At 44.6% G+C, this 15230-nt stretch overlaps 1 protein-coding gene across 1 annotated transcript in view; it reads left to right on the top strand.

Annotated features, from left to right (window-relative positions):
* Positions 1-15230, top strand: part of drosha (drosha ribonuclease III) — a 106379-nt gene that overhangs the window by 55862 nt on the left and 35287 nt on the right. Inside the window, exons 23-24 of the mRNA XM_030099589.1 lie at positions 4011-4081; positions 14092-14136. Coding sequence (XP_029955449.1) covers positions 4011-4081; positions 14092-14136 — 116 coding nt within the window. The remainder of the gene's footprint in view (positions 1-4010; positions 4082-14091; positions 14137-15230) is intronic.

The raw sequence follows: 15230 nt of genomic DNA, 5'->3' as shown, positions 1-15230 counted from the left end.
TGGGCGTGTATATTCAGGGCGTCAGCTGCAACTTTGCAGGCTGATGGGCCGAACCGCGAAGCACAGATCTCCGTTTAATGATCGCGGCGAGTTGTGCATTTGATTGGATTGCTTTGGGGCACGCTTTCTGCATGGGCAGCCTGCTTGTGAAGAGCGTTCTCTCCAGATTTAACTGCATATCTTGGTTTCTTCATCCACGGGCTCTTTGATTGACACCAAAAGGTGTTGCTTTGAGATTTTTAATACCTTTTTAAAGCCCTTGTGGCTTCCCTGGTTTCCCCCTGCTTACCGCCACACTCTTGGTGGAAGTTTTCGAAGCGCAAACTTTGAATTTCACGCACTTTGAAAGCCTCCGTTTAGTGGGACTTTGCAGATCTTGCTGTGTCATCAGAACATGAAGAAAACTGCCTCGCGGCCCCCACCCACCCACCCCCCCCCCCCCCCCCCCCCCCCCCTCAGCCTCACCGCTCACCGCTCACACACATGAATGTGTTATGAGCAATAGTTGAAAGACATTCAAAACTTGGGGTCTATAGAGGGAGTTCTTACCCTCCCACAGCTGGTCTCCAGGGGGAACATCTGCTGTGTAGCAACGCTGAAGAAGTGAGGGTCTCCATTATACAACCACAGATCTGTGCTGATGCTTAGTGGAAAACATCCTGCGAGGAGCTGCTCCCGTCCCCCCCTCGAGCCCGGTGTGGTCAGCCTCAACGAGGAGCTCGCCCCGTCACACCAAGATTACAGAGAGCTTTTATACTGACGCACATCTGCAAGGGCTTTAGTGGCTTGCTGTGTTTGGAGACTCGACGAAGGCTCTTGATTTAAGGGGTCATAACTGAAAACCGTTAGAGTTGAAATGGTCATAAGCTCTGCAGGTGGCTGCTGGCTCCCAAAATATACAAACTGCTTCTATTATTTTACCACACAGCTGGATTTTCATGTCATAAAAGGGTCTTCTGATCAGAGATTGGGGTGTGCATCCCCTAGGGGGCAGCAGAGAATTTCAGGGCCAGTATAGCATCAGCAAAAATAAACTTTTTTTATACTGCAGCTCTTCTACTTCAGAAATTTCAGTGCAACTCGCATACTCACCAGCATCCATCAGTATGCACTCACAATCTTTTACACTGAAATAGTGAAGGCTGTCATGCAAACTGCTCATACACCATTGGGAGCAACTTTTCAGTGTTTTGCCCAAGGACACTTTGACTCATGAGCAGATTGTTGGGGCATCGAACTGCCAACGTTGGAACTGGAAGGAGCCTACTTTTCAAACTGAGCAACACTAACCCCATTTTAATTATCTGGCTAGCTGTCTTCAGTCACGTTGGTAGCAGATTTCATCCATTTTCACTATCTGTTCTGTTCAGACTCAGTCTGAAATCTGCAGTCGATAGACGTGTGCCGAAAACTTCTCAAGTTAACGTTTAGATTTTTTTGGACTGAGGTGGCACACTGATTTGTGCGAGATGGTGGTGCCTAATCACAGCGTGACAGCAGGTTTTGTCATGTGTAGACAAATCAGTCAGACATAACCTAGCATCCAATTTTAAGACTTTAAGGGATTCTAAAACTACATTATGTTTTTAATCCTTATGTATTGCTGTAGGTTTTTTTCAAGATGTACAATGGAACAATGTGTTATGTGGTAATGCAGTGGGTAGCACTCTTACTGTTATTGTCACATCCCATGTTCTCTTTAATCTCTTTGAGTCAAGTTTATACATTCTCTCGATACGTCATAGACTTATAGAGGATGTATTTATAGGAAAGTGGTAAAATTGGCCAAAATCTTTCATGCCTCATTATTTCAACCTCTAAATTATCTCTAAATTCAGTGAATGGCCCACCACTTTCCTGTTTATTTGCTTATACAATCCTGTTGTCTCTTCCAATCCTCCAGTGGTTTCCTGGGATCTGGAACCCCCTCATGAGGGGTTGCCAAGGATCATGGGGGGCCTTAAGCTTTGCCTGCGATGAGATTTTTCAAAAATAGATTTGCACACGTCAGAGCAAACTAGATTAAGTCCGTTTCTAGTATGTAGGGCAGAAAACTGATGCTTGCGTTTGACTTCACTGTCGTATATTTGTAAATCAGAGATTGGAGAGGGAGTCTGTAGTCTTTAACAGAGGGAAACTGTAAAGTCTGAAAAGGGAAACATGTAGTAACAACTTTCTTAATGGACTTGCAACTTATCCATAGTCTGTCGTGCTTTTCAGCCAAGATTCAGCAAGGGTAGGATGGATAGAGCACCTAAAGAAACTGGAAGAATGGCCTCTCACGGTGAAGCGGTTAAGTCTGCAGCTTTTCTTTGTAAAAGTTACCCAGAAGGAAGAACAGCGGAAGCTCACAAGCACAGTCACATGTTTGAAAAAGGGTTAAAGCTGTTCATAAACTCACAAACTACGTGTTATTCCACCACACATTCTGACTTTGAGATTATTAAAGGGCCTCTAAATGAAAGAGAGCCTGTTCCTCGCCCAAGTGGCTGCTGTGTGAGACAGTTGTCAAGCTTAATCAAATTTTACGAACATTTGAGCAATGCCTGGGAGTAATTTTCCCCGTTCTGCTTAGGAGTGAAGGCTATGAAAGGCAGATCGAGTGTTTGTGTTCGCCTCTGTACGAGGACCCTTTGTTTGTGTTTCTTTATGGTCTCGGTTATGTGCGGCCGCATCTTGGCCGTCCGCACACGCGCGTGTGCAAATGGCCTGTTAGCCATCTGAAAGCAGTTTCCCCTCCCCAGGTGATGAATCCCTCATATGTTTTCCATGTCGCCCATGAAAAGCAGTTTGCGCGTTTAGACCGGCGACCGCACCGCGCCCCATTTCCACCGGCTCATTTATGCACATAATAAAAACCGCTGCACGATTGTATACCCAATTTGCCAGGTGGTTATTGCTTTCTAAATTGAATGAGCCACCCTAAGTGTGATGGTTGGAAGTTGTATGCAGCTTAAAGGCACCGTGATAGTTCCACTGATTCTAGCAGAAACAGTGGAGGAGCAAAACAACAAAAGCAAAAAAGGGGACTTGTGAAAGGAGCTGGCTCTAGGATCCAAAAAGAAACTTGTCTTGTCCTCATCTTGTTGTGATGGCAGCTCGTTTCATTTTGGGACCAATCTTGTTTCAAATGTTCTCCTTTGTCCTGTGTCTTTTGTACGCGCATATTGGTGCACACACACACACACACACACACACACACACGTGTGCTTTCCTCCCGTCGGATTGAACGGACATCTGTGCAGAAAAGTCAAGTCTTGTGCTGTGTAGGCCACGGACAGAGAAGACATTACACGTTTGTCCATTACATCGCCGAATGGGTTTGACCGTGAAGCGCATAACTCGGTACGAGTGGGCTCACATGCGCCCGTCAGGCTTATTCACAGCTGAGCGTGTGGCACGGACTCGCAGTTCAGGTCTGTAGTTTACGTGACCTTCGCCTCTTCCGTCTCTGTGTGCCAGTGCAGTCCTCTCTTCCTGCTCTCCTGCAAGAGGGAGGGGGGTCTGCACAGGAAGCCCGAGGTCATTTCTCCGTCAAAAAGCAATAAAAATGCACTCCTACTTTTAATAAAGCAATTATCACTCATTGCAGAGTTCAATTAATTTTAAGTTTTCCATTAGGAGAGAAGTCTGAAATTGCCTCGGAATTGGTAGAAATTTATTTTTACACCAGTTATGCGCTGGTGGAACGTCATGCTTTTTTTTTCACAGTAACCCTCAGTCTGAGGAATGTGTCTGTGTTTGAACAGAGACTCTTGGAAATGGGCGGAATGCTGTTGATTTTGTCTTCAGGCAGAACTAGTTACATGTTTACCAGCTCGGGTACCCTGTCCACACACCTCAAGCCTACACTTTTCACCACTGGTGTTGCTTTTATGCTGCTATTACTATTGGTACTACTTTTACTACTGCTGCTTCTACTACTACAGCTACAGCTCCTGCTACTTCTTGTGCTTGCAGGATTACCACAGTTGATATCGGTTCATTTCCTCCTCTCTCTCCTGATGCAGGCGCTGTGTATTTGGAAGGAGGCTTGGACGAGGCCCGCCAGCTGTTTGGTAGACTGCTGTTCAACAGTGAGGTAACTACAAATTCATTCGGTTTCTGACCTCAAACCGCTCTTTAGTCACCTGTAAAGTACGTATGTTTGTGTCTTTATGTTGTACTGACATGTTGAGTCGTACCCAATCAGCCGTGTAGAAAACTTGACCTGTTTATTTTTCGCCTTCTTGAGGCTTCGCCGGCTCCAAGAACCTGAGATCTATCCCAGTCGTCCTTTTTTTTTTTCAGCTGTACTTTGACTAGCTGCTTATTGCTCGTAAGCCAATCTGTCCAAGAACAGAAACAATAAGACTGTGGAGGAACAAAAAAAAAGAAAAAGAAGATCTTGATAAAGGCAAAACGCAGCATGGCATTTTTTTTTTTTTTTTTTTTCTCCCTGTACTGAAAAATGAACCGGAGGTGCGGGGCGCCGTGGTTTGCCCGTCTCCAGCAGGACACCTGCTATTGTTTGCGAAGCATGTGTGAGAGATGAGAGGCATGAATAATTGATGACTGCATCAGTATTTGCATTCATCTTGGCGAGAAACGTTGTGAATCAATTAAGTGACTTGCAGCTTGTGTAGTATGTTAGCAGCAGGCCCGGCTCTAATTGGCCATCGAGGTTGTTTGCCTGAGATTCAGTTGGCGACTCCCACACACTACAAGACACACACAAATCTATCAAACATGTTTGATCGCAATCACACGTCTTTGAGGAAGCAGATCCGCAGCTTTCAAACTGAATCTTTCAAAGCCTCACACATAAAATACACATTTAAATCGTAGCTCTGTTGCACTGGAACTTTTATTCATCTGCTTAGGGAAATAATCGGATTCTGTGCTTCACATTTCATCGTGTTTTTGCACGTTTGACAGAACCTTGATTTGTTTTCATTCTCCGCCGAATCTAATATAAGTACTGTGAGGTCAGCCATTGTGCTGAAGTGTAAAGCCAAGAGTATTTGTTTCTGTGCGGGAGCCTCCGACGTCCTTGGTTCTGTTTTATTGCCGTCCTCTGGCCATGAAAGTCGACAGGAGTTGTCGAGCTATTGAGCTGTCGTGAAGCGGAGGTCTTTTTTTTTTGTTGTTGTTGTTTTTTCTCGTATGATGAGAGGTGATGACAAGACAAGAAGTGAACAGGGGCTAAACCATTCAACGGTCCCATAATCAGCAAGATCTTAAAGGAAAATCAATTCCGACCCTGTAATGATGGCCAAATGGGAGCATGATCCATAATCTTTGTTCTTCTTAAGCGTCTCTTTGGACACTTTTGATTCGGCTGCAGACGAGTGTTTGTGAGCTTTGCAGCTTATTCAAGAAAGCAAGAAATTAAAATGGTCGATACAACACAGATGAACTTTCATTCACTTTTTAAATTAAAAAAAAAAAAAAACTAACATAATGACCCATTGAGTGAGACTTTCAAAGTTTAATTCAAATCAAAGTCTGTGCTTTTCCCCAATAGAGTTTTCAAAATAATTAAGTTGTAACCAGGTTTTTCTGAGAGGACTTCAGTAGTTACTCACACTGAAATTGTTTGCGGTTTAGTTTATCATCTTCATAACATTAGAACAAGAGTTTTTACACCAAAATTAAAGGGTCCTGAACAGAACCCTGAGGAACACCAGAAATGGCAGTGTTAACACAGGAGTGTTGAACACTTCAGGAGCCACATCCAGCCCAATCTCATCTTGAGTGGGCTCGACTGGTATAACCGTGGTATTGTAAAGTATTTCCTTGATGTGGCGCAGAGCATATCTGAAGAAAATGTCTATTTTTTTTTTTTTTTTTTTTCTGAAAACCAAGAAAATGATGGAATCGCAACATGAAACCAATTGTAATGATTCCTTCTGGCAAAAAATGCAGGGACATATCCCCGAAATGTGTCCTGTAGCTGTTGCATTATGGATTTTTTCTGGACTAACCCACGTGGCTTTTACTGAAATATCAGTGCAGTCAATGCCAGTGCTGTTGTTCATCAACACATCCTTTATAGTACAGAGCACACTGTTTCATTTTGGATATTTCTTATTTAAATATCAATGAGACAGGTTAAAAACTGCTGAACTAAGCTTTTGTGTTGCTAGTAGTAGTTGTTGTGTGGTGGGATAATCCGTTGTCTTCCAGTGAAGATGTTTATAAACCGTTCACATAAGTCACCTGAAGCCTTTTTGTCTCGGTGCCGAGCCGAGGAAATGTTGTTGATGTGTTTTTCCTCCTTGCACTCATTCACACAGCATTTCCCTGGAGAGATTGCCATCGCTGTCTTCCTCGTAATGTTGTCTTCTTTGCTCATTTCGCTCTTCGCACATGACCTGCACAGCACAACGCTGCCCCCACAGGTCGGGTATGACTCCATTTGCCACGCATCCACAAGCTCACGGGAAATGGACCAAGTTGTGCACTCAGTGAGCACAGAAGGCTTTGTCTGTATCAGGACCTTCCCTCTCCATGGATTGTACACCTGTTTTCTCATCCTTCATAAAATCATTCTGTCCAGCTCTAAACGAACACAGAGAAAGTTCCACATGAGAACCCTTCGGAGTTAATTCTAGTCAATAATGGAATCACAGCCATTAAACGGAGCCAGTAAGTTCATTTTCTGCTGCAAGGTGAAACCAAAGTTTCATGTGTCCTTAAGTGGTTGAGCACCGAGGGAGGACTGAAATCTCCAAGAGAAGTCGAGCCTTTGTTCCAACTTCAGTTTGAAAGTTTCTCAGACGTGCAGACTGAGGATGGAAATAGTATGGCTTGTCACTCCCCTCCCAACCTCCCCCCCCTGCTGAATCCTCCTGATGGCTGCTCTGTCATACAGAGCTGAGAGGAGACAGATGGACGCGGACCAGAAAGCCAAACACCGGCCGGGTGGTACAGTGGCTGTGGGGGTGGTGAGTCGTGGGGCAGACCAGATCAGGCCAGAGACACGGACAGAAACAGAACGAGGAGAAACTCTGTGATCTGAGGAAACCGCTCGGCTTCTCTCGTATTTCCACAACACGGGTCAAAAGAGGTCTTTAGTGCGACATGAGGAAACTTTTCAAAAATTAATGATTCAATAAATACCAGCAACAAAGCAAGGAAAACTTTCATGTTGAAAACACAATGGTTTTGCTTCACCAAAATTTATTTAGATCATACTTTCTTCACAGAGTGATTTTTATTATATTGTTTTTCATGTGATATAATTTTTTTTTTATTAATTTTCTGTTCATTATCTTTCCGTTTATCATAAATTAAATCATCAATCATCTACATAATAATAAAAAGGTAAACTGCTAATATATGTTGAAGCTGGAATAAGAATACAGACATATGCCAAATCAATCATTAGTGATTATATCTCTTATTTTTAATAATTTTTATTATTATATATGATATATTTTATCTACATCACTCTTACTACATTAAAGTTATATTTCAAATTATTTTTATTTTTATCTTTTGCTCTTAATTTTAACTCAAAGTGATCTCTTCGTTAATGTAATTTGTGAACATGATTTTTACGTCATCATTCATACTTTAATTTTTTCAATGTTATATTATTGTATTTTTTTAAGTAGATTTGTTTTTATTATTCTTAATTATTTGTTTTCTAAATGTTTTCACTGTATTTGATCTTTTAAAAAAATCCCTTCTCGAGCTGATGTCGAGTTTCTGTTATTTTATTTGCTGTTAAAATATGATCATAAAAACTGACAAAGACAAAGAAGAAAAAAAAAGTGGGTGGTCATCACACAGGACATTACTGAGCTAATGAGATGCTGTGTGAAACTGAAGGACTCCACATTTTTCTCCATCACACACCGGAGGATTCCGCCACTCCTATTTGTAGGGACGATGCTCCATTCACACATGACTGATCAGTCCCATATCCTCCCTCCCTCGGTAACAAAAAAGGATGCAGTCTGGTGACTTTCTCCTCGCTCCCCTCCTTGTTTTTCAATGTCTTTTCCTTTCTATTCTCTCCTCTCTCCCTCTCTCCGGGATGTCATTACCCCCACAGATGTTTCACTGCAGTCCTCTTATGACAAAGTCAAAACAAAAGCCCCGCAACTGCGGAGGTAAAACTTGAAACTCACTACATAAAACAAAGCACGCATGTAATTTCCACCTCAAGACCCCGTCAGACGAACAGTGTCCCCGTTCACCCCCCCTCTTCTCCATCTCTCTGTTATTCCCTAATTGGTATGGCATTCATGGCTGGAGCACAACAGTTATTTCCGTCCCCTTGTTTTTCTCTCAACACATCACCTTTGCTGGCACCGGTTCCCAAACAACCGGGCGCTCACCGAGGATGGAATCTAGCTTCATTGCACACAGAAGCCTGGAGGAAACAATAGATGCTAATTTGCTAATGACATTACTGTGGAGGTTATTAAAGCATCAGCAGAGAGGCAGGAAGCGTCTTCTTCAGGGGGAGCTGCTCGATTGCTCCCAACCTGGACTCAACAGCAGTGCAATATCGCCGGGTAAAGATGTTGACGCCACCGTGCCGTCCTGTGGGAAGTGTCTCTTTTTGAGGAGCAATCACCATAATGATCTCACCGGTGGCCCATGGGCTAATCTGTTGGATTTTTATTAACAGTGCCACACTAGCGCGCACATACTCAAACAAGAAAACTCGACAAAGGTTGCTGTGACAACAAAGATGGCCTCCATGGCGCCGAGATAATAACTTCTGGCAATTTGTCTTGCCTCTCTGGCTTCTGGGTGCCGAGCCAAAAAGGGTTTTAGAGCCGCCGACTTGAGCAGCGACGCCAAACAGTTTAAATCTTTCAGCCCCTTTATCCAAATTTCTAGACTGTGTTCACACTTGTCAGGTTCGATTCGTTGAAAGCAAACTCGGAAAAAGCTACGTAGCTTTAATCCAGGCAGTGCTGGAAGAGTGAATACTGTGAACTTGTTGGTGAGAGAAGAGATGAGGAGGGCTTCTTTGAAGACCTGGTCAAGAGATTAGCTGCTGCTGATTAGCAGCTGTTAAGCCTCACAAGTACATAAAGAAGGACAGTGTCCTGATTGCGGCGCGTTGATCATCAACCCAACTGGCTCGCAAGCCAAAATCTCAGCATGCACAGTTCGACCCTTCTTCCTCTTCCACCCTGAAGATGCTTGGCATTAAGAGCAAGAAATTAACCGCATGACCTTCAAAGCCGAGCAGGAGATTATAGCTCATGTTGATATAAACGTTGGTTTACTAAATGAAGCTGGGGATCAGTATAGTCAAGACATTTTAAAAATAAGACTACTTTCTTCAACATAATATGGAAGATCTTTCTGACACCTCGAACACACTAAAACAGTGAGAACAGAGATCTCTGGGCAGCAGTCTTAAGTGGAGGGATTATACATCAAATGTTGGCTCAGTTGGTTGCAGGGCTAGGCCACCAATCCCAGGGTTGGTGGATCGATCTTACCCTTTTCATGCGTCAAAGTGTCCTTGGACAAGACACTGAATCTCAAAGTACTCCCAGTGGTGTGTGAGCATGGCAGCGATTTCCATTGGCGTGTGATCATGTGTATATGAATGAGGGAATGTGAAAATGCTCAAGCACTGAATTGAGCTAAATGAGTAAAGTCTGTTTCCACATTGTTTGGAACTTTTGACTCAGGCAGGTGGTTTACCAGAAGATATGGGGATAAAAACATGTCTCTCCGTCTTAGCTTTGTGATGGACTGGTAACCGATTGAGATTTGATCCTACATAGAGTGACATGGCTATAAAAGATGGATAGATGTATGTTGCAACTCATTTTTGAGGTTTAAAGTTACCCTCAAACCCCCGTCTCACACCAGACGTTGGATTGAGACCATTTGAAAAGTGGATCAGCAGAACTCTAATGGGACTTTAAATGCAACGTGAGTCAAGGACATCTTAATGGATCAAATACAGGAAATTATAACCGTCTGAATTGCTGTCTGGTCACAGTACTTTGGTATTGTTGTTTGCAACAAAATAATTTCCTATAGCAGGTCTGACTCCTCTATACATTTTTATGAGCTCTTAGTGACTTCTCACTTGGCTCGAAATAACAACATAATTATCCCACGAGTGCACTTAGCCCAGCAAACATTATTGCAGTGGAAGGTAGAAAAGTTCTAGTGTATAATATCCATCACAACAGCTGTCTGAGGACAATCCCTTTTGTTTACATCTTACCATCCTATTTCAAAAATGCCGCTGTAAGCGTGAAGCAAACCAGGTTAGTATAAAATATAACTCAGGAGATGTCAAAGGGGGTGGCCAGTTCACTAAACCGCCAAGCAAATAGTAGAAATTTTATTACTAAAATGTCTGAGCCCGTTCCAGAGACAACAGATTGATCAGGGTATTGGAAATATGTACTGATGTAGTTTTTTGGGCCTTGTTAAACCAGTCGAGCGTGCTAATCTTACATGACTCCTTTCATTTTCACGGCACTGCAGTGGCTCGCAGCAGTCAAAGCTCCTCCATCAGGCTTACTTCTTTCCACACTCAAACACATGATTTGTTTTTGCGCCTTGAAAAAGAACAAATGTAAACATTGCACGGTCCAAACAAACAGTTCATCGGTCTTTTCACTCGGCCGCTCTGTAACCCTCTCCACCTCGGCCGCCTCCACGACCCGCTTCCATTCTCTGCACAATTTGTGGGCTTTTGTCCTGTAACAGCTCTGGCTGCTATTTCCAGTGTGTGAGTGTGAGCGTGAGCGTGTGCATGCCTTCTCCACCGCGTGTCCTTGGTTTGCTAATAGCCTGCACGCTTTCGCCCATTCAGAGGCCATTCTCCATTCACGCACGCCGCTCTGCCCACACTCACGGGGAACTGTAAAAGCTGCGCTCTTCACCTCGGCCATAAATCGTGCGCTACACTCCTCCGAAGCGCCGGCATTGGCTTCCCCGCATATTTGGAAGATCACCTTGACCGTTCGCCGATAGAAGTCACCGTTTTGGACTCAGAGGCTGCTTTTATGTTGGTATTGATCAGCCACGCTTTCTCCTATCGATCCCTCCGCTACCACTACTACGTTTGATGGATTGATTGGCAGGCCCTAGCTAGAGACCAATTTGTCAGGGCGCACTGGAGCTTGTCGGAGAGGAGCACCATTATGTCCCAATCATGGCTGGCCAGCAATCCCAGGGGTGGTGGGGGAAGAGCGTGTGCATGTGTGTGGGTAGAGGGGGTATGGCGGTGTTGACTATTCACGGATGGCTTGCGAGGCCCTCCGAGTGTGTGCAGGAGCGAACCCGTGCCTCCGATCCCCCCAGTGGGTTGGAGCGGAGCTGATGGAAACCCACCTGAGAGCACAGATCACAGGCGATTTCTGCAAGCTGCCTTTTCATTTTGCCTTTAATTTCAAGTGTCATTATCATGATGCTGTTGGCATCCGAATAAACATGTTTGCTATAGGTTTTCTCCCCCCACCCCCCCTGTTTGCTGCACTGGAGTTATACCCTCCAAATGGCTGTGATTCAGCTGCTGCACATGATGATTTGTGCCCCCAGTAATTATACCTTCCTTGTGCTCGAAAAGAGAGAGAGAGAGAAAATAACAAGAAAAAAAAACCTGTTGTTATTCTTAAATCCCCACTCGATGCTGGCTTAATCATTGTCTGCCTTGTCTTTGCAATGGCTGTAATTGAAACATTAGCTGTTGGGGTCTATATACAGCATGTGGGCGGATCGCATGCGCCCTGTGGTTGGATTTTAATCACAAGCCTTGATCACAAGCCGAAGCAACTTGTATGCACTTCACTTCTCCCTCGTGCTTGCTCCTCCATCCGCTCCCTCTCATTTCTCTGCAAACCCACATTCAGGCGCATCGTTTCGAGGAGTATTTTACTGCAAATTGCCCGCTTGCAAAAATCACAGCGAAACACAAGTGATACATTAGCCGCTCCTCTTGATTGTTTTGTTTTAGCCATGCCAGCTAACAGTGTGAGCTCAGTACCTGCTGCTATGCGCTCGCCACTTTTTTTTTTTTTTTTTTTTTCGGAGACAAGCAACCAAAAGGAAGCGTTTACTCAAACGTATTGACCACTTTCATGAATTTTTCATGGCCTGCTCAAGGCGATGGGTTGCCAGCTGGGTGGGTTAAGAAGATGAGGCGCCCATCCGATGCCGCTGACCACACACAACCCCAGCCCCCCCCCACCCCCGCTCGTCCCTGTGGGCTAACGCTGCATTTTAAAGGTTTATCTCCGTGAACCTTTTAAACACCTGAGTGATATTGTGCTTTAGAGGCCCCCCTCCACATCTCTATCACCACCATGACTCACCTAACATTAGACCCCAGGCCCAGAACTGCCTCTGGCTGGCGTTGTCCTTGGCAACGACTTGAGAGCCACAGCTTTAACGCCTTCCCCCCCTCTCTCTCTCTGATGTATATTTTTCAGCCTGGGTCTCTCGACCATTCGATCTTGTGTGGTTACCTCAGAGCAGGGCCGAGTAAGCTTGTTGATCTTGCACATATTTCTCGGCGCAGACGGGGCGGGCAGAAGTCCAGCACTGTCAATGCACGTTGTCTCCCGAGACAACACACCTCTCCGAGCTAAATCCCACCAACCCCTCTGACCGCAACAGCCCTCGTTTTCCGCTCAAATCCACATCACAGCCTTCCCCGTGCAGCTGCTACCGAACTCCTCTGTGGGTGGTCGATATGCAGACTTTTGGCTTTGGAAATGAGCTTCACTTCACTTTGAGTTATTTCACTCTAACTTTGTTTTCTGGCATCATTACTTCATATTAACACACAGCCGTTTTTATCATTAGGAAAAAAAAAGAAAAAAAAAGTCCTTTGACCTTTTTTTTTGGGTGACTGAAGCCAACTTCTGGTGCGTATATAACTCCACATACAGAAAACTACTGTCATTATTTCTGTAGCAACTTGGGATTATGTGTCTTGCCCTATGGACACTTTGACTTACAAACTAAAGCAAGGGTCTGCAACCTTTATGTTAATCAATTTCATGCCGCAAAGCATGATTAACACAGCTCATGAAGCTACATTTGTAATTTTACTGTTTATACAACATCTTAGGTTGGGTTTAGATTATGTTATTGGATTTTTAACTGCTTTAACTTCTGTGGTCGCATTTATGGTGTTACTTTTACGCAATCTGGAAAAGTAAATTATATTAGTAAAGAACAGCTATATGAGCATTTCTCAACCAATTTGCAGGTGTTTTAGGTGCACACCTAAATAAAAAAGAGCAATTAAAAATTTCCGAAATATGGCACAGACTTAAAATATATGTTCTTCAAAGCAAATGAAAGAAATATGTTAAATCAAATGTCTGTTCTGTTGTGACTTAGGCGTAGAGTTTACAGGTCAGTGCCCTGTGTTTTAATTTAAGCCCGTCCTCATTGCCTCAACACCTTAGGTCATGGAAAAGTGTGTAGTTTTTAAGAATAGCGAAAGACGTCCCACATTCGATTTTGTTCAGATATCGAGTGTCGAGCATCACTTTTAAAAGTCTAATGTGAAACTGGACTCAAACATTTGGAATTCATTGTTCCTTCAATGCTTTTATTCATCAATCCAAGACCAAAAAGCGAAGGACTCTTAGGCGTCTTTTACATGACAAAGTTTTCAGCTGAAAACAAGAAAACTTTTTGAGCTGCCATTTACACAACAGTGGTGCTCAGAAGTGCATTGAAACGTAAATATTTTTACATTTTATGGGATATATTGGGTCATTTTGAATTCAATGGTAGTAAAAAAAAAAAAAAAATCTCAAAAGTTGAGGCAAAAGTAATAGAGTGTTAAAGTAATTGGCATAATTGTGAAACGACAAGAGGAGCATTTAGCTCATCGGGTTAAATTAGCAGCAGGTCCTTAATTTAACGTTTCACAGTCAAACTCTGTCAAATGTGAAGATGGCTTCTTATTAAGGAAATGGTATTTTTCATGCAATGTTTAAATGTAGTGGTTTATTCATGCGCTTTGCTGTCTGTTTGTGTCGTCTGAGCTGTATTCATTAACTCGTGTGACCTCGGCGCCGAGGGGGAAACGCCGCGCTTCCCTCCCTCCGACTCTTCATCTCTGCTCTCCCTCTGTTTCTGTCTTCACAGGACCTGCGGGAGGTCTGGCTCAACTACCCACCGCACCCCCTGCAGGTTGGTCCAGCCACGTTTTCGCATTATTGATGTTTATTCTGTGCGGTTGCCTCTCATTAAAGCATCACCTCAGCCCCAAAAGACACAAAAGCAGCCTGCCATCTTTGAAGTTGGGCAGCCCAAATGTGTGTGTGTGTGTGTGTGTCTGTAACACAGGTGGGTAAGCTGTTAGTTATTTAGCCCGAGGCTGACTGATTCCTTTATCGCTGTCACACTTGGCCCCCCAGTCGCCTTCCAGTCGTCCCCTTTTGTTCTGCTCTCGTGCCGCCGCTGTCCATTTCGGTCAAGACCCTAATCCGCCTTTTCATTCGCGCCGTCCTCCTCGCCGTCGCTCCTTTTCCCCCGCTCCTCTTTCAATCACTCAGTCACTCGCCCCTCTCTCTCTCCCAGCTCTGCATGATCTGCCCAGAAACATTGAACATGTCAACAGTGTTTGTTTGAAATTAGGATTTGGAAGAAGAGATCAAAGATGCCATAACAGGATTACAGTCCCGAATCACATGGGGCCTCCAGGGACCGCCAGGCATCCTTCTTCCCTCTGATGTGTTCTGCGAGGAGAAAGTGTTTCTTTGTGTGTATGCCGAGGCTCGTCTTTAAGTGCTTTATTCTCTCCAACTCGCTGCATAGGCATGAGGCTTATGCGCGTGTATATATTTGTTTCTGTTTTTTCCCCCCTGCGCGCCGCCGCTTCTTCGCCCTTCCCTTCACCAAATACCGAGGATGTTTTCCGTGGAGCTCGTCGGAATATGCCCACATGCAGTTTGTTTTTCCTGGTGCGGGGAGGTGGTGGGGGGGTGGGGGGGTGGGGGCGGCCCCAGCGGCGGGCGCCCCGGTCAGGGTGGAGCCCCGGAGGTCATCCCAGCCAGCGATGGAGGGGAAACTTTCCCCGCGTGCCGCATGAGTAGTCATTAAACCGCCTCTGAGCCGCGGCCTCATTACCACACAGCGCGCCTCGCCGAGGGTTCCTCCGGGTGGTCCCCCCTGCCAGCGGGGCAACGCCTGTTAAATCGTGCCAACCTCTTGCTAGGTTCCTGACCTATTGGCTGGAGATGACACGATCTGAAGACGGCTCGCACAACAGCTTTCTCTTCATC

The sequence above is a fragment of the Salarias fasciatus genome, chromosome 9, assembly GCF_902148845.1.
Source record: "Salarias fasciatus chromosome 9, fSalaFa1.1, whole genome shotgun sequence".
In the NCBI taxonomy this organism is placed as follows: Eukaryota; Metazoa; Chordata; class Actinopteri; order Blenniiformes; family Blenniidae; genus Salarias; species Salarias fasciatus.
The sequence above is the reverse complement of the archived record's forward strand: the minus strand, read 5'-3'. Positions and strand labels throughout refer to the sequence as shown.